Source organism: Solea senegalensis, linkage group LG11 (genome assembly GCF_019176455.1).
Source record: "Solea senegalensis isolate Sse05_10M linkage group LG11, IFAPA_SoseM_1, whole genome shotgun sequence".
Lineage (NCBI taxonomy): Eukaryota > Metazoa > Chordata > Actinopteri > Pleuronectiformes > Soleidae > Solea > Solea senegalensis.
Window position 1 is genome coordinate 23,248,070 of NC_058031.1, and position 23,060 is coordinate 23,271,129.

The window sequence follows — 23,060 nt, forward strand, 5'->3', positions numbered from 1 at the left end:
AGTTTTTTTGACTCCAGACACCATTGTTTGTTTAAATGGCCTCATACTGTAGCTCCGCCCCTCTTTGTTCCACCGTCACCACACGTCACCTCACGATTAAGTCCAGGGAACAAATTCCTGGCTTACATTCAGGATTTTTGTCCCTAAAAGAAAAGTAATTCTCTGTTTTCCATTACCATCAAGATACTGTGAACCAGTGGTGTCCAAAGACTGGGTCTGGACCCACAGAGGGGTCATGGGAGATATTTTTTGGGTCCCCAAACTGTTTTTTACCGTCATTGGTCACAATTTATGCTGCGTTTCCATCATGGTACATGATGGAAACGGAGTGGTAAAACCTTGGGTCACGCTGAGAAACAGCATCTGTTACTTGGTAGGCGGGGCTTGTGCTGTGACTGATGGCCATGTTAGCGAGGTACGTCGCACCGGTCGAAGGAGTTACGGTTTTCTGTCGCCCAATCAGCCGACTGCCGTTCCTACCCCAAAGGAAGGGTGCCAAAACTGGAACAGTTGGGGCAGGTTATTTTGGGTAGTATTCAAAAAAAAAAACATAATGTGGTGGTTTCTGAAGAACAAAACCTGGTCCTGATGAGGAACTGGTTCAGTTTAGGGCTAAGGCTTTGTTTAGACTGATCCAAATGAATGGAAGTCACTGCAGAGTCCCAGGAAGAATAGCTGTACAAACCCTGTGTGTGTGTGTGTGTTTGTGTGTGTTTACACACCAGTGGGCTTGGTCTGTCTTTAATTTAACAGGAAAACACAGTTTGGAGATCTGTGCTACCAGGGATTTTAAATATCCACACCCACGCCGGTGCAGGACGTGAGTCACAGATTTGACCGATATCCACCGCTCGCCGTGTTTACACCGGCTTTTCCTTTAGACGATGAGGCAGTTTGTGAAAATGTGTTTGTAAATCCAGAAAAGACCTGAGGCCGCAGAGTGAGTGTCACTCAATCAACACTGAAAGTCAACTGTAATTCCTGATATGGATCTGACTGTGAATAACATCTGGCTGCACCACATGTACGTACGGCTCTGACTCATGGTCTATTCCCGTCTTACCATGTCTTTCATCTCACGTCCCGTCACTTCCATGAATCCCCCCGCCCCCGCCGGGCCTTGATGCCGTGATGAAAAACCCCCACAAAGACTTTGACCGCAGTGTCATCTTGTTTGCGAGCTGTGGTTGACGTACAAACAGCTGACGAAGCACAAAGACCTGTGTGTCTGTGTGTTTTGGGGAACCGTGTCTCCGCCTACTTTTTAACAAGATAAATGACAGACAGATATGCAGCTTTGGACCAACTCTTCTGTCCTCATTTGGAGCAAAAACTTTCTCTTAACTAGCGTTTTAGCGCATGTTTGTGACATCAGACATGAAAGCTTATTCCGTGGTGGAAACATTTCATTAACGTACTCGGACCACGCTACAGAACGCAGAGCAGGTCCCATCTTCCTTCCATGTGTGATCCGGTTATTGGAGGTCAGAGGTCAGATTTAGTGACCGCTGGACCTTCAGAGCAACAAAGTCTCTTCTTTTTTTACACTTAGTTTACAACTTACTGGTTATTGTTACATTCTTGTTAATATCGAAATGGGAATTAAAACATTAAAAAAAAATTGTTACCATGACATAAAGCCAACAATCCTAGACTGAACTAGACTAGTCTAAAACCATCTGCCCTAAATGAAAGAAAGAAAAATTGAGAATTTACTCGAATCGAGGATTTGGAGAATCGTGACGGCCCTAATAATTTACAAGATTGACGTAGAACCTAATTTGTCCATCGACTTCCATACAAGCGGAGCTCTTTTTTGGAATCCCCAGTGTATATTCTTACATCCTGTTTAGCTTAAACCAACAAAATCAAACGACTACGTCCCGTTTTTTACGTACAGTCTCTGGTTGGACCTTTACTCTGATGGGATAGATGAATTTTATTTTAGCTTGTACCTGAGAAACTGTACAAATCCCCCAAATGGACGTATGGTGTAGTTGCTGTAGTCACAACTGTCGACACCCAGCTCCATAACAGAGATTTACCTCCCACCCGGGTCATTAAAGTCCCGCCATGGGGACCCATGTGACCCGGGATATCTTCAGCCTCCCTCTCAGCTGCTGCAGCCACAGACACAGAGACACTTTTCTTTCCTTTTCACGTGGAAATCAAGTGTGGGAACAAGAGACAAAGAGTAAAGAGAGGAAAACACGCTGAAGAGTGGGAAAAAATGTTGAAATGAAAGCAAACACATCGAGGCTTTGTTCGCCCGACTTATGGTCAGAAGGAAAAATGAAAGTGTAAGTTGAGGGGATCGACGTGTTGTTTTTGCTTAGTTGCGACCTGGACGTCGTCTTTGACTCCGGCCCCGCCGAGCTTTCTGCTTTTCTCATGAAGTCCACCTTGTCGTGATTAAGAGGCATTAGCCATGTGGGCTGCATTTGAGGGATAGTTACACGACTGAGCCAGGTAACTCTCAGAGCCAGTCCTGCGGGTCTGTGCGGAACAGAGTCTGTGTTTAAACTGCCAGACACACGAAAGAAGTATTTATTGGTGTATAATTTCATTTATTTGGTGTGTTTTGTTTTGTTTTGTAAAAAAACGAATTCCTGAAACATGTGAGTTTGTATCTTTCAAACTCTTTCTTTTCTTTCTTTCTTTGTTTTCTTTCTCGCACCCACTGGGAAACTCCGCCTCACAGCTTCTGAAGCGCGTCCTGATTGGACGTCACGTGTGTCTTAAAGAGGCCGATTTTCATTGGTCCCTACATCTGTGTGTGTGGGGCCACACGGTGGTGTAGTGGTTAGCATTCTCGCCTTGCAGTGAGAAGACCCGGGTTCAAGCCCCGGTTGGAACAAGGGCCTTTCTGCATTTCATGTGATTTATTGGCCGTGTATGTCTGACTCCGCCTCTGTAGGTGGCGCTGAATATAGGATGGTGCTGTGGTTTGTTCGTATCTGCTGTTCATGGTCATCGTGATAAAGATTAGATCAGATATGGTTCTTGTATTTGCTTGGTGGTCCGAAGAAAGACACCATTACCGCAGTTTATACGTCGTCTACTTCTACTCCCAGGTCAAAGATCGGAGAAGAGACTTAGGCCAAGATGCCAAGTCTGACTCCAGTCCGACTAAGCGTATCCATGCAGGAGTAATCGGACTATGAATCACATTATCCAGGTGCGTTAGCCTAACTAAGACTAGCTCGAGTTTTGTCGGATTAATGTGTTTAGATTTAGATCGAATTATAATTTCTTTCCCCCCACTAATCATATATTAGAACATGGCTTCTCCATAAGTGGTTTGAGGAACAGTGGCAAAGAAAACCGCAGCAACCGATCAGTGTCCCCCTGCCTAATGTTGATTCTAGGACTGAGAAAACCAAATGATAGATATTTTAAAGTGGGATTTTGTCATTGTAACAACCAAATACTGGCCCTTTAACGTTAGAGAAAGAAGGTTTATGCTTATTAGGACTGCTACAAATGATTTTTTTGATCATCAATTAATCTGTTGATTGTTTTCTCAGTTAACTGAGTCGTCATTTGGTCAGATTATGTTGAAAAATGTGGATCAAACCTGGAAATGTTGATGTTCTCAAATGTCTTGTGATTCAGTTTTTATGATTTCTTTGTTACATGGAGCAAAGAAACCGGAAAATATTCTCATTTAAGAAGCTGAAAAATCAGAAAACCTCAAACGATTCATCAAAATATTGCATGATTAATTTATTCATCGATTAATAATCAGTTAATCGTGCATATAACTGAACAAAAACAGTCTGGACTCACTTTTGTTTGAGATTCTTCGACAGTTTCCTTCGTTGTCATGTGTATGAAACCTGAACGATGACAGAGAACAGGTGGAATGTTCTAGAGATGAACCACGCTTGTCCTCAAACAAGCATGAGCAATGTTTTCCTCCAGGGAAGAGTTTGGGATTAAAACACTTCCCTGGAGGTGAATGAATGAATGAATGAATGACCATCTGTGGTCTCATGACGTCACAGTTTTCTGTTCTTCCTTCGTCTAAAAGCTCAGTCGCTAATGGCGATTTTAGCATCGGTTTTTCACGACGGATTCGTCGCGGCTTTCATCGCCGCTCTCTGATTGGCTCTCCCCAGGGGAGATGAAGGAATGGGGGGGGCTATTAAGCCTTAAGGCGAGGCTTCAAAGGCAGAGTTGTGTTCGTGTGTAATCACGGAGCAGATGCAGTTTGACCGCAAGCTCCACTTTGGTCACTGCTGCTAACTACTGCGTCTCTTCATTGTGTCCTGTTTAAGAATCTGTCATTCTTCTTTGTCCTGTCGTGACTCATACGTCTATATTTAATTCCACTTGGAAAGTTCAAGCTGAAAAATACTTAAACTTGTCATTTTGATGCTGGGAAACTCAAGTTTTTAAGACGTTCTGTGAAAGCATGGCTTCCAGCGGGGACACAAGTGCATTTTAGACATTCTAATCAGATCAAGTCCATAATATGTGAAGCATATGTTATAGCATATGTTATATCCTGTGCGCCTTGGTGATAAAATTGCTGATTTTCACTATGGGATTTTGTTCAGGCGAGTTAGCGGTTAGCCATCAAATCAAATATACTTCAGCTCAAGTCTGTAATATGTGAAGCATATGTTTGTTGATTTATTGTTAAACAGCCTTTTCCAACTGGAAATCACAGTTTTTTTGAACCACCACCCTCCCATGCCAAAGCCCATAGAGAAAATCTGCGTTTTTAGCATGCATGATCACAGGAGCTGCTACTCTACTGCTGCTATGTTTGGTTGAACAAAGAATTTTAAACACCAAGTTTACATAATATCACAGTTGAACTTGCAGATGGAGGCAGAAGTGGATGAGAAACTCCTGTGTGCTGTGATGGTAAAATCACTGATTTTCTCTATGGGGTTTGGTGCGGGCGAGTGATTTGGTTTCCAGAGCAAGATAAAGCGACAAACAACTTCTTATCACAGACATAAGCAGGTGTTGATTTAATGAAGTGAGCCTTTTGTTAGGTGACTAAACTGCTGACAAACACGTTTTTACTGCATGTCACAGCATCAAATATCATAATAATTAAGATGAACTCAAGAAAAAGAGGTCTATTTTTAGTTTTGTGTGTCTAATGGGAGTTTGATATTGACAAATGAGTCATGAGTGGACACTGTAAACAACAAAAAGGAATGCACAGATAAGCATGAACAGCTTAAAAATCTCTGTCACGTCCTGAATCGCTCTCTCTCACACACACACACACACACACACACACTCCCCTCACCCGTGTGTGTGTTCTCAGTAATAACATACCAGAGCTGCTGCCTCAGCCCACAGTCACTCCTCTCAGATTCTACAGCTGTTACGTCTCGTGTAGAGAGCACAGAGCTGTCGCTTTTCCGTGACTTTGCTTCTTTCTTTCTGTCTTTGATGCCGCAAACAAGCGTGCAGAGAGCCGGAGGAGCCGGGCCCACAAAACAAAACACATGAAGGACAGAGAGAAGGAGGGAGGGGTGAGGAGATGGGAGAGAGGTTTACGGGGGTCAGGGTCGCTCTAAGCGTCGCCAGAGGGAGCAACACCAGAGGAAGGATGAGTTCTATAAAATGATTTAATGTACGAGACTGAGTGCTCTGACTGTCTAATGATGCTGATGTTAAGGCAAAGAGTTAGCGTATTTAAATGACCTGAGGGCCAATGGGAATGTAGTCTGGTCAGTAGGGGGCAGTATTGTGGGGAAAAACAACAGTTCTGTTGATGCTGACGATACAAGGTTAAAAATGATACCAGGATATTCCGTCACGGTAAAGTAATAGCAATATCTGTGATGATACTTTACAGATTTTCAAAATAAAAGTGACCCATCGTTCACGTTAGAAAGTTATTTATTAAGTATAATAAATCTGCTAATTAAAAAACGTACAGAAGTAACTCATTATGACTTGACAATAAGTGGCGGGCCACGAGTTTGGCACCTCTGATGTGGAGAAACGAGACGCCAAACGTTTTTTCAAGTCAGTTGCCAATAATTGATGCCACTCTTTATATCCCATATATTTCGCTGATTGTAGAGAAAACAAGACATTTGAGAACGTCATCATTTCCTGGTTTGAGAAACAACGATCAACATTTTCTGACATTTTACGAACCAAACGATGACTTTGATCATTATTGAAACGTTAAAATAAGGAACTCGGTTTTAAAATATGTCCATATATCAGCGTGGCAGACATTCGGTTTTGTTTTTAAATCGTATTTGTTTGTCCTCTGATTTCTAATCCACTCGGCTGGAGAGTAAACGGTAAAACAGACGTAACGTGAGTCTTTATCATTGTTTTTGTTTCCTAAAAACTCTTTGAAGTCACGCTTGGGGTTCAGACTTGTATCCAGGACGAGTCCAGGCAGGCGGCGCTCGTCGTGGCTCTTTTGTCTTTTTTCAAGGATATTTGGTTACTTTATATTTGGACGCGGCGGAGGATCAAAGTCACAACCGCTCAGGGTTTAAGAGTTCTTCAAGGCCGCGGAGAAGAAGAAGAATAACAATACGGCGGCGAACGATGAGAAGTTGTCGAGACGTTTTTTTGAGAGGTGACGGGAAGAAAAACAGGAAGCAGTATTTTTAGCAACGGATTAGAAGAAGAGATGGACGAGGAGGACGAGAGGAAGCGGCGGTGCTCGAGAGACGAGGCGACGCAAGAGAGCACAGACGAGGAGGTGAAGGAGGTGAAATGGAAAATGTCAAACATCTGAAAAAGAAGGGAGTGAACGAGTGGAAGAAAACCAAGCAAGTTTGGAAACGGAGGGCAGGAATTCACTTGAAGAATGGAGGGATGAAGAGATGGGTGGAGGTCTGTTGGCAGGAAGTTTGTGCGTAAGCGTTGGCCCGAGGAGATGGAATCTGGTGTTTGTTCTGCCCTCAGCAGGCTCCTCCACCGAGGGAGGGAGGGAGGGAGGGAGGGAGAGGAAGACACGGAGGTGAAGAGGGAAAAGGTCGGAGAAAACTAAGGAACAATGACCCGGCCCGGCGAGAGTGTCAAGACAAGAGTCACGCTGTGTTCAGGAAGAGGCTGCACTCGTGTAACAAGTGGACTCTTCCACAGTGAAGAGAATCTGGAAGCAGTGGATGATTCCACTCAGTTTTTTTTCCATGTTTCTGTTTCTGTGCTGAAACGCATTCTTTTTACTGCTTTTTTTTACTGAGTTTTTTGATGAGATTTTTGCCGTTTCTGTTAGTGTAAACATGAAATCCAGAGCCGGAGATTTTGACACTGACACAAAAATATGGATTAGGATTAGGTTTAAAAAAAGTGAAGTAGAAGTAAAGTAATGTATTGAGTTAGGGACGAATACTAAATTTATCCTCTACTTTGATTATGGATTCTCTTCGAAGAGTTTCAGCTACGTGACTCATCCCGATGGGAAAACAACTGGTCAGCAGGTCACATGACGTCTGAAGCTCTATTGTGTGTACTCATTAACTCACAATGGTTGGTGATTGCCGTGTAATGACGACAATGCCCACAGAGAGACAGCCCCAGTGGCCTAATGGATAAGGCACTGGCCTCCTAAGCCAGGGATTGTGGGTTCGAGTCCCATCTGGGGTGTCTGCTGCTTTAAGGATATAACAATCTCCAACATTTAGCAAAGGAAATATTTAAAATGTCAGTATTTAACAGAGGAGTCTTGTGTGTTTAGAGACAGCACCTATGAAAGATTCTGTGAACAAACCTTTTTAATCGACTCATTCTCACAATTCAGTTACACCCAAAACAACTCCGCCCACGCTGAGGAGGAGGAGCTAGAGTCATGGAAAACCAGACCCAGTTGATTCGAGTCGAGCTGGAACTGTGTCGTCGATTTATCGAGTAATCCGTAGCCACGCGACTCGTCCTGATGGGGACACAAATTTCTGTGTCCAGTCGCTCACATAAACACAACTGGTCAGCAGGTCACATGACATTCTGGAGCTCTATTGTGTGAACTCAGACCTGCGTGTGATGTGTTGTATAATGCGCCCCAGTGGCCTAATGGATACGGCATTGGCCTCTTAAACCAACGATTGGAGGTTTGAGGCCCATTTAGGGTGATGTACAGAACATGAGTGACTGCTTTTAGGGTTTAAAAATCTCCCTTTCAACCAAAACAACTCCACCCACATTGGGGAGGAGCTACAGTCATGGAAAACGATTCAATGTCGAAGCTGGAACTGTGTTGTGGAAAAGAGCCTCACGTCTTCCGTTCGCACTGAAGCTGATTAAAAGCATCGTTGGACTCCAGATTAAGTGGATTTTTGACCAGTGGGAATCTTTGGGTCTTTAAGTTTTAAAAACAGCTCGTTTGACATTAGCGTCACGAAGGAAGATCTTAGTTTTGATGCCGTGACTGTTTTGATTTAGTGGGTTTGTGTAAAATGCGTACAATTTTGTCTATGAACAGACTCGTATGATGAGATCCTGGAGTTCTGGTCTCTCATGAAGACCATGTCTGTCTTTTCTTGTCATGTTCATACTTCTCACTTCTCCTGACTTTGTACCATATTCCTAGTCCACCATTTAAGGCGCAGTAGTAGATCAACATTGAATCCATAAGAACCTTTAGGTGCAGTTCGAAAACAACACAAATACAAGGTTTTTTAAAGCAAAGTGCCAGTTTTAGAGCGGGCAGCTGTAAAAACAGATAATGTAAAATAAAACGATGGCCACTCACGCACTCTTGTGCGAGGATTTACAGGACGACAGTGGAAATAAGATGTGTTTTTCTCCTAGATGAGAGCCAAAGACTTGAGTAGAGTTGGAAAGACGTGTTTGACTGAGACTCAGGGAAGGAAGCGATTGCTCATTTTGACACTTGGACGAGACGAGGACATAAAGAAGAGTTTGGAACCCGGAGAAAATCACATCCAGTCACACGACGACAGCGTAAAGTGTGAGGCCACAGATGATTTTCTTCAAATAAGGGGACTTTTTAAGACGTGCATTGCTTTTGTTTCATAGGCTCTGAGTTAAGGGGAAAAAATGCAGACACATTAAATGAAACTGAACTGTAAAGGGAGCCCAAAGGGGAATTAAGAGAAATTAGAGCCTCGCCCAGTCCAAAGCTATCTGCTCACCATTTTAGGTTCAGGCTGTGAATGAACAGCGACCACAACATGGGATGCTTCTTTTTTTTTTTTCTGGATCCATTTCCCTGTGGAGTTGGAAATAAATATGAATTGTCAGCGTGAGTCACACAGAGACCTCGTCCACTCGGACATGTGATATCTCCAATGTTCTCCTCAAATCTGTTTCCAGCCACTTCTTTTTTTTTGACAAAACACGACAAGTCTGGATTTAGCTCATTATCTGTTCCTCTGCCTTCCTGTTGATGTCTGTGCTGCTTGTGTGGAGGAGACACACACACACACACACATTCTTGTACAGCGAGAAACCCCCTTACCCTCAAACCAAAGTCTTAACCCTCAAAAAGCCATTTACAGTTCAAAGAAGGCGACAGGTTAGAATCAAAAATGTGTCCCTAAAGATAACCCTGACCGTTAATCTAACCACAGTTCAGGTGGTTCAGCCCATGGCCAAGCGGAAGGTGTTTGGGCTTGTAACTGGAGGGTCGCGGGTTGAAATCCGAGGACAGGTCAAGGGCTTGGGTTGTCCCTGAGCAAGACTACCCTGTCCCCCCATTGCTCCCTGTGCCCAGAGAGATCAAATTCACAATCCCCAATGAAAACAGTAATTCAAATCTTTACCCTAAACTTGCTTCACTAGGACCAGGTTTTGGTCTCCGTAAGGACGACTGGTCCTGACAAGGTCAATGTTTATGGGAGAAATATGTAATACAAGAACACACACTCATTCCCTGGCCCCTTACCTTAACCTTTACTCTAACCTTAAACATCACTACTATATGCTTAACCCCTGCCCTGCCCTTAACCTAAACCCAATTTACCTTACCCTAACCCTTAAACCATAAACAGGTCATCTAAGGTGTGTCCTCAATTCTTGTGGTTTTTCCTTTTCTTCTAGAAGTTTTTCGGTCCTCACAAACACGCACGTACAAGTGCACGCACACACACTGTCCTAGTGAAGATACATCATGGACATTATGTATTCCCCTAGCCCCTTACCTTAACCTTTACCTTACCCTAAAACCAGTACAAAAACAAAATGTCCTGACAAAGATAGGTTTGTACGTTTCTTTGGACCTCATTAAGATATAAATACAAGCACACACACACACACACACACACACAGGAGAGTGTGTAACTTCCCTTATGTGCACAATGTCATATACACAAGTCCTTGCCCTTTTCCTGTATCCAAATAAACAGTCCAAAAAAAGGGCCGTGGAGCTGTAACCGCCTTTTCGTGCATGCACACCCGTGTGTCCACGTGTTACATAAGCATGACTTTGGTCCCCCCCCCCCGTCAGGGCCGCTGCTGCTGCTGCTGAGCTCCTGCTTCCTTTGGTCACAGCCCATTGACCTGTGGGTCCGAGACAGACATGGGAATCGGAGGATGTGTCACTCACTGTGTTTCTGCTCCAGCTGTGGAGCCGGACACTCGTACTTTAAATACGTTTGTGCACGTGCAACATGGACGTTGTTTTTAGTTTGCACTTAAAGCTGTAATGTGTGGCTTTTAAATGTTCAAAAATAAGTTCATGCATTGTCAAGACAGACGGAGGTTTGGAGTTCGCCCATCACTGCTCTGCTGGTGTTTTGTTTGACTCTTATTCAGCTTTGTCCTTCTGGAACCTGACGTTTGTAAAGTTCTTTTTTTTTATTATTCCATAGAGAAAATCAGCGTTTTTAGCTCATGGAGACGCATGAATTGCTGGTCTACTGCTGCCTCGTCTGATCAGTTTGTGCCACTTTGGTAAATCCAGAAAAAGTTTTTCAATCCCTGAAGTCACAAAATAACACATTTGAACTCACTGATGGAGGCAGCAGTGGATCAACAACTTGTGAGAGCTGTGGCATAAAATCACTGATTTTCTCTATGGACTTTGGTACAGTGTGTATACCCTGACAGAATCACACTTTAAGAAACCTCTAATATTATTTAAGGGCATGAAAGTAGCTGTGCAGACTCTCAATTCATCATCATTTGACTTTTAAGAACCGTATACCACCTAAAGATATTAAAAAATGCTTTGATTTGTCCCTTTATGCAAATCCAAAGACAAAATACTAGCTAATGTAAACATATGGACAAAGGTCACTAAGACTCAGTTAAATTATGAAATACAAACAAAACAAAATGAAGAAGAATGGGAAGTTCTTGTCTCAAACTAAAACAGCCGGGGAAGCTGTCACTCCATCACTCCATATATGTTATTATTTTCAGAGGAAACATTTGTTTTGAATCGTCTCTTAAGGTTGTGTGTGTGTTTGAGTCTCATACTCAGACATGGCTGCTGTGTTTTTTCTAGGTGACCTCTGCGTGCATCCCGGTGCCTTCCAATGATCTGGTGAGTCCCCTTTTTTTCAATTTTTATTTCTTTTCCTCAAGAGCGCTCTCGTGTTTTTCCCACTGTCTATCCATCGCAAGAAAACCACCGTCGCATGATTTCCTCCTCGCTGAATTCCTGACGCGAGGCCGAAACCCTCGGCACAGTGAGAACCCGCTTTATTCCTGGAGTGCTGGGACATTCCAGCCCCGCGAGAAAATACGAGGGTTGATGTTGCTGTAGGAAGTCGTCATGTTTATCCATTAGAGAGTCTGTTTGTTTAATTAATTCTCCTTTCCTTCCTCTGTTTCCCCCTCCTACCCTTACATCTCCCTCTCCTCCCTCACCTCCTTCCAACCTTCTCCCTTTGCCCCACTTCCTCTCCCCTTGTCTCCTCTCTGCTGTCACCACTCCTTCCTCACATCCAGCAGCGTCGGGGGACGGCACCTTCTCGACACACCCAACACCTGGTGAGCACACTTTCACCTCCGTCCGTCCGTCCATCCTCTGTCCTCTGTCCACTGTCTTCTCTTCCATTTTCCTGTCTTTTTCCGAAAAAACGTCCCCGGAGTCACGCCGTCTGCGAGTCGTGCACATTTCCAGACGTGCCAGCGAAAAACACATGTTCGCTGAACTTGATTTAGCTAAACAAACCCATGTGTCAGACATGGGTCTCTGTCCTCAAGTTAAATGGAAAGCCTTCTTCCACTGGAGAGGAAAGAATTAGGATTATATTTTCACCAAACATTCACCAAAATCACCAAGAGTTCATGAAATGTTGTGCCTCTTTAGCCGCGTTTCCACCAATTGGAACAGTTTGGTTTGGTACGTTTCCAAAAGGGATTAATACCAAAATAACCAGACCCTACCATTCCATTCTTTGGCACCCTTCCATTGAGGAAACCAGAGTAAAATGGTACGGTGCAGTCAGGGTGGCGCTAGACCATCACGCCTACCAAGTAAATCCAGTGTGTTCTCAGTTTAAACTCAAGCCTGAACCAAGGTTTTACCATTCCAAACTGTACCATGATGGGAACACAGCATTTGAGAAGTAGCACTTTCTGGACTCACGTTAATTTGATTCCAGATGCTGTTTGGATGAGATCACTTGTAGAAACAGAGTCAAAGAAAACAAGGCACCAAAACCTGGTTCCTGCCAAACACGTCTGCTGAGTGGATTCCACCCAGGGTAATTCTCAGCCATTATCTGCTCTAGTTTGACCAGTCACATTTGTTCTTATTTATACTTGTTAATGGAGATTAACCTTTCGCGTAGTCGTAGATGACGTCTCTAAACTGCAACTCTCGGAGTTCCCACAGTTCCTTGAAACTTTCTGAAAATCGGCCTAAATTACATGGCTCGTTGAAAGTTTTTGAATTTTGTGCAAGACAGAAGTGAAGTTGATATTTAGGTAAATGTCTTCCATTGTTACGACGCCTCCTACTGTTTCATGCCCTGCATTGCTTGATGTACGTAGACGAAGCCTACGTAGGACAAACGTGGAGTCGTAATCACTAGTGGTGTTGTGGACTGTCTACTGTGTCTCTCTTACTGTTGACGTGAGATTCCGTGCAGAACAATGAGCAAGTAAAGTTGAGCAAAGAGAGAGAAAAATGACGACATGATGTCCCGGAAATGAAATTCCAACATCTCTGTCTCACCAAAGACAAATGACAAAGACTGACTTTGACCCAAGGATCATGAGGACAATCACTGTCCAGACCCCATGGAAGAAGTTGCCCTCCCATCTTAAGCTGTGTCCACACACAGCTTAAGCACATTCGGTCCTTGAGTTTGAGGGAATGGGTCCTGGAAAGTCCTTGAAATTGGTGTGGGAACCCTGAAGTCATGCATGTCACATTGTGCTTTATTGATTGAAGTGTTGTTGTTTTTTCCACAGGGATCCACCAAGTCTCTGACCTACACCAAACAGAGAAGCACTCTGCCAAGGTAAAGGTCACTCCAGTCATTTCTCATTCAGCAGAATGTTGTGTTGATGAGCTTTCACTCCAGAAATCAGTCCACACAATTGTGCGTCCTCACTGTGAAAGTGTTCCGTGCTCTGCTCTGTGTTTCTGCCTCCTTGCACTTGTTCCTCAGACTGATGGTCGCCTCTCCGTCGTTCCATTTCCAGAAGGTTTAGCATCAGCCGCCTGGAGAAAGTTGGCTCTGATTCCAGCCCACATGTCACACTCCGTATCCAGTTTCTTTGCTCTCCTCTCTCTTTCCCCTTCTTTCCCCACAAATCCTGCCACAGTGTTGCGTAATATGAAGGGCTATGATCACGTTGAGCTGCAAGAAACTGCTCACATTCTGATCTGTGTTGACCTTTCTCTCTGCGTGATCACCTGACCCTCCCCCCTCTCCTCTCCAGGAGCTTCAGCGTGGACCGTGTGATGGAGAGAGTGATGGAGCGTCACTACGACTTCGACCTGACCTACATCACCGAGAGGATCATCTCCGTCTTCTTCCCGCCGAAGCTGGAGGAGCAGCGATATCGGCTCAACCTGAAGGAGGTGGCGGCCATGCTCACGTCCAAACATCAGGACAAGTTTCTGGTGAGGGAGCCGACGTTTAACCTTCAGCTGATAAAACAGTGACACAGGTTTAATGATTTTCTTCCTGATGATTACAAACCAAACTTCACAATCTCACAAACTCTTTTACAAGCAGCTATGAGATGCTTTCAAGGACCCTCGTAAATGCAGGGACCGTAACATATTGTGCTTACAGGCGTAGCTACGAGATGCATTGAGGGAACCTTGTAAATTCATATTACTCCTTTGGGGTTCACGGCATGTTGTGCTTACAAGGTGCAGCTATGAGATACTTTCAGAGAACCTCGTCATTTTCATACCAGATTATCAAATCCGAAAGGTCATATTAAGCCTTTTTTTAATTAAATCTTTGATAAAACGTTGTTTAGTTATTATTTTTTATCTTTTTAATATTATTATAACATGTTTGACAGATATTTGAAGGAATTACAATGTTTCTGCTTTTAACTTTTGAATCTACTATTAGTCAAGTATTAGTTTTACCACGTAGCATTAAGAGACAAAAAAATACACAGAATGACTCACAAACTAACAGTTTCTTCAGTGTCCCACTCATAATGAAACAGCTAAAAGGAAAACATCTTTTGTGTTTCAGCTCCTGAATCTCTCCGAGCGACGCCACGACATCACCAAAATAAATCCAAAGGTATAACTTTTTTTCTCCTGGTATTTCTCACAACACAGAATCCATTTCACAACGTTGACTTCTTAATCTCCTCGCATCATGTGATCTTTCCTCCGTCTGACCACCAGGTTCATGACTTTGGCTGGCCTGATCTCCACGCCCCACCGCTGGATAAGATCTGTGCCATATGCAAGGCCATGGAGACGTGGCTGATCTCTGACCCCCAGCACGTGGTGGTCCTGCACTGCAAGGTCAGAGTTCAGGGAGGCGACGGCTGGGTGTTTCTCAGGCTTTAACCTGAGCAGATCAGAGAGCAGATCATGAGTTCACCGCTGTAGTGAGGCCAGTAACAAATGTGGCTTTAGAAGTAGAGCAGCACAGTTGATGTTAATTGTGTTAAAATAGCAGGAGGTTTTTTTGTTCTGACCTTCTGGGAAACAGGTCCCACACCTTTCACCAATTCGGTGTCAGTGTTTGGAACCCTTTGTTTTCACTCACATCAGTGTCACAAACTCACCAAAAGAGGTAGCAGACGTGCAGCAGCTCCTGTGTCCCTGTGAGCTTAAATCGCTGATTTTCTCTATGGACTTTGGTGCGGGAGAGTGAATCGTGTAAAAACTTCTCTAATGGCGAGATGACACTGCAAACATATTCTTACAATATCATAGACTTAAGCTGGCGTAGGTTTTACGAGGTAAGCCTTTAGTTAAGTTGCTAACAACACATTTTCCACACAACGATTCCAAAAGTTCCAAATTCTACTTAGAGTTCTAAATCCTAGTGATTGGTTAGAGTGTCGTCACTGAAGAGATGTCCGACACAAGAATCAAAGTGAACAATGTTGAACTGTAGATCAAAGTTAAAAAGACTTAAAAATCCCTGAGAACATGAATGTTAATCTCCAACATTTAGCAACGCAAATGTCTAAAATAATAATAGACTGATTCTAATGATTCAGTTACACCCAAAACAACTGCTTTACAAGTCACTAGTTTGTGTGTTTGTGTCGCGTAGATAACCATGATATCACGGCAGTTTCACGCAGCCATTGCCACGACAACTCCGCCCACGTTGAGGAGTGGAGTCGTGCTAGAACTGTATCATGTAAACGTTGTCAGTACCACACACACAAAAAAGCCTGAACTGTCCCTTTAGGCCGAGAAAGTGCATTTAAAAGCGGAGTTGACAAAAAGCAGAGTGTAATCATGTTCAGTAATTCAATAAGCCGTTTGCTCCTTTGCCAGATCAAACTCTGTCAACTCAGCGTTTAACGTCCTTCCTTTCATGATTCTCTGATGACATCATCGCGTGAAGGCGCCGGTTCAATTCCAGATCTCACCGAGCGAGGGACGGACGGACGAGCTCCCACGGCCTCGTCGAGAGCTTTTATTTATTGGCTTTGGTCAGGGAGAATTTAAATCCTAAAACCAGACTACTCCAGCGGTCTGCATGGCGCTCCAGAACATTCCTGCTACAGGAACAGCGGTTCTGTTTTTCCCAGCTGCAGATCAGGCTCTGGGGACGGGAATAAACACGATTTTGTCAATGAAGAATCTTTCACTGAGAAAAATACAAGCTGTTCTCAGTGTGTGTGTGTGTGTGGACGGGTCACTTTAGGAATTCCAGGCTAAAATGTCTTTGGAATGTGTCGAAACAGCCGGTGTGAGGGAAGAAAACTGGACTCAAAAACTGCTCGTCCACGTCTTTCTGAGTCTCTGTGTGTGTGAGTGTGAACCACAGTGTCCACACATGTCATCGTTGTCTCCTCTCTGTCCTACAGGGCAACAAAGGGAAGACAGGAGTGATTATTGCGGCCTACATGCACTACAGCAAGATCTCAGCAGGGTGAGTGTGTGTCTGCGTGTGAGTGAGTGTGTGTCTGTGTGAGTGTGTGAGTCATCCAAAGCCACAGTTTGACATGTTCTTGTTCTCCAGAACACGCACACATGGAAGACATTTGAACACTGATGAGGGAAAACCTGCTGCATGTGCATTCTGACCACTTAACAACACGACAACACAACACTGTTTACTGTGGCTCTCCCCCTGCACCAAAGCCCATAGAGAAAACCAGCAATTTTAACCTCACATCACACAGCAGTTACTGACCCACTGTGAATTCAAACGTGTTATTTTTACGACTTTGCAGTTGGAAGCTTGAGTTTGGACTTACATAAGTTAGTGTAAATAGACTAAACGAGGCGGCAGTAGTTAAGCAGCTGCTGAGTCCCCGCGAGCTAAAAGCGATGGTTTTCTCAATGGACTTTGATGCAGGAGAGCGAGCGGTTTAACAAACTTCTGTTTTTCTTCAAAAAACATGTTTTTTTAGATATCGTAGAATTCAGCAGGCTTTTTAAATGTACTGCACTAAACACTATATGTTGTTTGTGTACTGTATTTCTAACTGGAAATATAATGGAACTGTTGCTAAAGGCTGAGATTCACATGACCGTAGATTTACAATGTCCTGTTGAAACTGAAGCAGTGACAGCTCATCCTCCTGATTTTGATGTTCACGGAGAATAATTCCCATATTTACAGAATGCTTGGTTCTGTAGGACTCTGAGACGTTACTAGGGCTGCAAGAATTATTTGATTTATAGATTAATAACCAATTACTAAATGAATCATCAACTATTTTGGTAATCGATTAATTGGTTACTGTTTTCTGATTTTGTTTTAGCTTTTTAAATGCTTCTTTAATGTGAATATTTTCTGGTTTCTTTGCTCTGTTATAACTGAAAAATGTCGGATCGTGAACAAAGCATTTTCCGAACCGATTATTCGATTAATTGAGTGAATAGTTGACAGATTAATCGTTAGTTGCAGCTCTAGATTTTTTACTCATTGTGTTTCTTTTGAAATTCTTTTCAAAATAAAAGTGATTTTTTTAAACATTTTCAACTAAATACAAATTGCTAATTGCTGGAGTTTCACGTACGAGCTGTAATTCTCGTAAAAAAGTCGAGTCTCGCGACATCCGATTTTTCTTGTGAAATCTCGTAGACTCCACTTGATCTTAATTGACGCCACTGCACTGAAGTGAAAATGCAAAAGCAAGTGTTTCATTTACACTTTTGTGATAAACTTTCATATCGACGCGTCTGAAAAAACCTCCTCATTAGAGCGTACAAATGTTTTAGCGATATTTGAGAGGGTTTTGTGGATTTTTATTGCGATATTTAGGTTTTGCACATTTCCGGTAGTTCATAGAAACTCATGACATCAGTGTGAACGAGTGAAACACAGACGAGCAGGATTCCATTCCCATTAAATATTATCATCAAGTTTCTCGTCTCTCCTTCTCTTCTCGTGTACAGGCGGCAACAATGATTTCCTTTCAGACTTTTTACAGTCCATCAAAAGTCATTTGATGGATTAATCCCCGTGGATTACAAACAGGAACACTGGAAACTGGTTTGTCCTGCGGTCGATGCCAGCTGTATCCTCTCCATGTTCTCTCTGGCATCCACAGAGAGAGAGAGCGGTGCTGAAGTCACATGATGGAAAGTGTTGGCTTATACTGTGTGTGTGTGTGTGTGTGTGTGTGTGTGTGTGTGTGTGTGTGTGTGTGTGTGTGTGCAGGGCGGACCAGGCTCTCAGTACTCTTGCCATGAGAAAGTTCTGTGAAGATAAGGTGTCCTCGTCTCTCCAGCCGTCCCAAAACAGGTAGAGGCCACAGGATGATGGGGGGGTGTAAAGTGATAATAAACATAAAGTTCATTCAACCCTTGTTACATATGAGACCTTGATTTAAAGTCTGTGTGACATCCAAACCAACATGTTAGTGCTTTAAATTTATATATGTTGCTTGAAATGTCACCTACAACCTAATTATATGAAAATATTGCCATTTATATTTTTTATATTATATTTATATTGGATTTTAGAGCCCTCATATCAGCTTTAAGATGTTTGATGACTTATCTTGTACTCAGAGGGGAGTTTGCTCAAGCCCAATTCAGACAGGATTAGTTTTACATGTATAGGTCTTGTAAAGTGACGTCCATACTAACGCATAAGACACACAGAGGTATGTAGGGTAGTGACGGAGATTATGTTTGGGATGGACGGACATAAAACGGACAAAAATTAGTATAAATGTGGATAGAGCAGCAGTAAATATTCAGTTACCTATAAAGTTTACAAGTAGTAGATTCAAACCCCTGACCTTCCAGTTGACAGACAGCTCATTCTACCACTGATCCACCTCTTTTCCAGGTATATCTATTATTTCGGGGGTCTTCTGTCTGGAGCGATCAAGATGAACAGCAGTCCTCTGTTCCTGCACCAAGTTCTCATCCCATCACTGCCCAACTTCCAGGGTGAAGGAGGTGAGTGTGTGTGTATACTGGTATTTATATCTTTGTGAGGTCCAAAAAGCAACTTTAAAAGGTCTTTTTCAGGCTTAAGATCTGGTTTTAGGGTCAGAATTAGGTTTAGGTGAGATGTGATGGTTAGGGTAAGGGTAAGGGTCCAGTGAATGCATTATGTCAATGATGTGTCCCCACTAAGATGTAAAAACAAGTGTGTGTGTGTTTTCATCCCACACTGTGGACCGAGTGTAACGGGTGTCACCAGATTTGTTGTCCCCTCACATTCACACTGGAACCTCTGTCTCTTGTGTGATAGTGAGGGTGAGGCATGACTCAGCAGTCTCACCCTTATCTTAATTGTAACAACCTAATCTAAGCCTGATCCTGAAGTCTGACCCCTCAGACCCCTTATGTCCTCATAAAGATAGATTTAAATGAAAAATGTGTCCTCACTGACACGATGATGCAGACACTCACAAACACATCTCATCTGTTTATCTTTAATCACATGATCAGGTTTGGAAGGAGGTCAGCACATTCCTCCACATTCCTGGCTATGTGTTAATATCTCTCCCTCCCTCTCTCTCTCTCCCTCTCCAGGTTACCACCCCTTCTTGAAGATCTACCAGGCCATGCAGCTGGTCTACACATCAGGCATTTAGTGAGTACAGTTAGTTTTAAGGCTTTATAAGTCTGTAAGGTTCCCACAGGTCATTGAAAGTGCTTGGATTTTGTGTAAGAAAGAAGTGAAATCGACGCCATGATGACTCGCTGTGTTGTGGACACGTGATGCTTGACAAAAGACTAACTTTGACCAGAGGACAATCACTTGTCCAGATGCAGACGCCATCATGGACGAAGACAAGCTCTTACAAGCTGTCCTTGAATTTGATGTCAGCCCAGGTGTGGGAACCCTGATCTTAACACCATATCACCTGTTGATCTTGCCGTTAGGGGTTTTTAGACTGGAAGCTGAGCTTTTGTAAACCACTCACTCTCCCACACCAAACCCCATAGAGAAAATCATCGTTTTTAGCTCTCTGTGACACAGTAGCTGTGAATCCACTTCTGCCTCCGTCAGTGACCTCTAATGTGTTATTTTGACACTTTTTTCTATGGATTTTGGTGCAGGAGAGTCAGTTGAAAGCTGTGGATTTTATTAGGTGAGACTTTTGTTGTCCTTCATATGTGTCAGTAACTCTTTAGAGAGAGCTTTTAATTCATATCTCCGAGCTTTTTATTTCTTTATCTTCAGAGTGAATGCAAATGTGAACGTGTCAGTTGTCGAGTGAAAACATGGTCCCAGTGGTGCTAAAACAAAAGATTTTAGTCCTTGTGATGACACACACACACACACACACATGAATCTTCCCCCTCTGTGGTCACATCTCCATGCCGTCCTCTTCTTCGTTATCTAATATGTTTGTTTGTCGTCTGCAGTGACCTTCAAGGCACCGGGGGGAGGCGTCTGTGTGTGTCTGTGGAACCGGCGCTGCTGCTGAAGGGTGACATCATGGTGAGTCACATGGGAAAAAAGGAAATAACAGAACCCCCAAAACTTAGAAATGTGTCCTTCATGTACTGCTGAAGTTTGTTTAAGCGGCCATATTTCATGTGTGAAATATAAATCCTGCTCTCGGTTGTTGTCACTTTGTTAACATGGAATCATAATTTGTCTGTTTAGTGCACTCAGTCATTTTGAAAGTGTAGGCGACACCCGTTTTGGAACGCACAGCCTTACATTTACTCTCCGTCCCAAACCTTTCATTATCCCACAGGCCTTTTTCATCTTTCTGTCTCTCTGTCGCCCTCTGCAGGTGAAATGCTACCACAGGAGAGTCCAGAGCGCCGACAGAGACACGGTGTTCCGGCTGCAGTTCCACACGTGCACCGTCCACGGATCCCAGCTGTGGTTTGGCAAAGGCGAGCTGGACGAAGCTTGCAGTGGTGCGTTCATGTTCAGGAGGAGCAGAGAGTAACAATCACAGAACAGGCAGAGAAGGGTGTTAGGTGTGGAGTACAAGCTTCACAGGATTTATTTGTGGCGTTATTGAGCAATAATACCTTAATAAATATAAGAATATATTCACATTTATCTGGCAGATGTGGTCGAGGGATGGCTCTGTACCATTTTTACTGTATGGTTCTTTAAACACCTTCACAGGGGTTTTATCGACCATCACGTTGTTGTCTTACATGTAACCTTTTTGAGGGGTTTGGATTGAGGATCTCTCTTTAACAAATTCCTTTTAGCTTTTATATTCTGTTATTGTGAGTTTTATATCTAGAATTGTCTAATTTCTGGAACTACATGTTCTATCTGTGCTGCTGATCTTGACCAGGACTCCTCAGAGGAAGAGCTTTTGTATCTCAGTGGGATCTTCCCGGCTATACAAAGCATGATCACCTCTCTGTAGCTGTAACAACAGTTTTAAAGAGGATTGGATTTCAGGATTGGATTTCAAAAAACATGGAGGACCACAGACACAACAACGTTTAATCGTGAGAAAGCACAGACGAGAGCAGGGCTCTCAAACTCAAGTGATAATCCAGTCTGGTCAGGAAGGGGCCAGTCAAGTGAAAAAAATTTCACGCAATTTCAACACAAATGTGTTTGTTTTTATTTGAAATGATGCAAAATGAATCTATAGACAGGCACAAGTCACATGAAATCAATTGGAGGGCCGTATGTGGCCCATGGGCCGCGAGTTTGAGACCTCTGGACGAGCGGAGTTTAATCAAAACAATTTCAGGGAGGAGATTCCAGGGATTTGGGAAACTCTCACAGAAACTCACAGTGTGATTTAACATGACTTCTGGTGTGTGCGATGTTTTGTGATGGAAGACGGAATCAACTTTGTCTCGTACGACTTACGGCCTAAAATCGGAAGACACCCACGATTGTTGGGAAGAGCCAGATTATCCTCGACTTATTCTGTTTGTTCAACTTCCCAGCATGCAAATCCACCAGCACAGATCACGTTTGTGAGAGTTCACCGTCATGTGATAAATGCTGAAATGTAAGCTTTAACTGTCAAACATTAGTGTGTGTGTGTGAGGCAGGAGACTGTTAGAGCCATAGTTACATCATCTTTTCTAGAACCAATAAGTGTCTCCAAAGGCCCGGAGTGGATTCTACTTTGATTTCTTTTAATCCCCTTTAAACGCCTGAAGTCCTTAAGGATGGAGTTGTTAATTGTGGCGATGGTAATCACCACTCACTGTACTTTCATTGGCTATAATAGCAGCTCTTGAACTCGGCATTGTGGGAACGCATTCACCGTGGTTTTTCTGCTCATAACACCGTGGTCGCATAAATCCCGAAATAATAGAAGCATAATCTCCTCATTTTGGACATAATAACAGCTCTGCGGAGGCGAGTGGAGTGAAAATGAATTGTACTGTGTGTCGGAGTCTCTAACTATCCCCATGAGAGAGTAAAGTGAGCCTGCTGAGAGCTTGTGGATTCTCTACAGTAATTATATAATGAATATGCTCATTACTTCATTTCCTCGCAAGTTTTCACTTTCTCTGAGATGACAGAGCTGGTTTTTACGTACACGTACTTGGTCGCCAGTCCTCTAAAAACAACCATTACACATGTACGTAAACTCACCGCTGTGGGGTCATGTGTTGCAGGACACATCTGCAGAAAATATTAAGACATTTGATATGTGTATGATTCCTTTCTGGGGTTCCCCCACATCACTGCAGAGCTCCGCTAATCTGGATCTCATGTAGGGATTTACATCATTTACATCAGTACATTTTATAAAAAAGGATTCTGAAGTTTTCTGTCTCTTTCTTTCCGCGCAGATGAGCGTTTCCCATCTGACGCCACAGTCGAGTTTGTCTTTTCCTCTGGACCTGAGAGAGTCAAAGGTGGGTTCGCTGCTCTTCTGTTCTTCTGTTTGATGAAGGAAACGAGGAGAGTCCACTGAATGCAGATGAATTGAAAATGAAAACGTGTCTTCTCTCAGGTCGCGAGTACCAGAAAAACGACCCGGCTGTGACGGTGGACTACAACACCGCTGACCCAGTGGTGCGCTGGGACTCCTACGAGAACTTCAATCAGCGTTACCAGGACAGTCTGGAAGGTAACACACACACCAACTCACCAACACATCTCAAC

General features: G+C 43.3%; 1 protein-coding gene and 1 non-coding gene across 2 annotated transcripts in view; both read left to right on the top strand.

The window, feature by feature from the left end:
- The window catches only part of tns2a (tensin 2a), a 63,628-nt gene that overhangs the window by 30,121 nt on the left and 10,447 nt on the right, over positions 1 to 23,060 (top strand). The window contains exons 4-17 of the mRNA XM_044037616.1: positions 11,411 to 11,449; positions 11,857 to 11,898; positions 13,330 to 13,379; positions 13,804 to 13,987; positions 14,583 to 14,633; positions 14,741 to 14,863; positions 16,393 to 16,457; positions 18,198 to 18,281; positions 18,834 to 18,946; positions 19,529 to 19,589; positions 20,369 to 20,444; positions 20,746 to 20,875; positions 22,745 to 22,810; positions 22,909 to 23,025. Coding sequence (XP_043893551.1) covers positions 11,411 to 11,449; positions 11,857 to 11,898; positions 13,330 to 13,379; positions 13,804 to 13,987; positions 14,583 to 14,633; positions 14,741 to 14,863; positions 16,393 to 16,457; positions 18,198 to 18,281; positions 18,834 to 18,946; positions 19,529 to 19,589; positions 20,369 to 20,444; positions 20,746 to 20,875; positions 22,745 to 22,810; positions 22,909 to 23,025 — 1,201 coding nt within the window. The remainder of the gene's footprint in view (positions 1 to 11,410; positions 11,450 to 11,856; positions 11,899 to 13,329; positions 13,380 to 13,803; positions 13,988 to 14,582; positions 14,634 to 14,740; positions 14,864 to 16,392; positions 16,458 to 18,197; positions 18,282 to 18,833; positions 18,947 to 19,528; positions 19,590 to 20,368; positions 20,445 to 20,745; positions 20,876 to 22,744; positions 22,811 to 22,908; positions 23,026 to 23,060) is intronic.
- Positions 7,518 to 7,590, top strand: trnar-ccu. Its single transcript has one exon. It is a non-coding gene; the product is annotated as a tRNA-Arg (tRNA).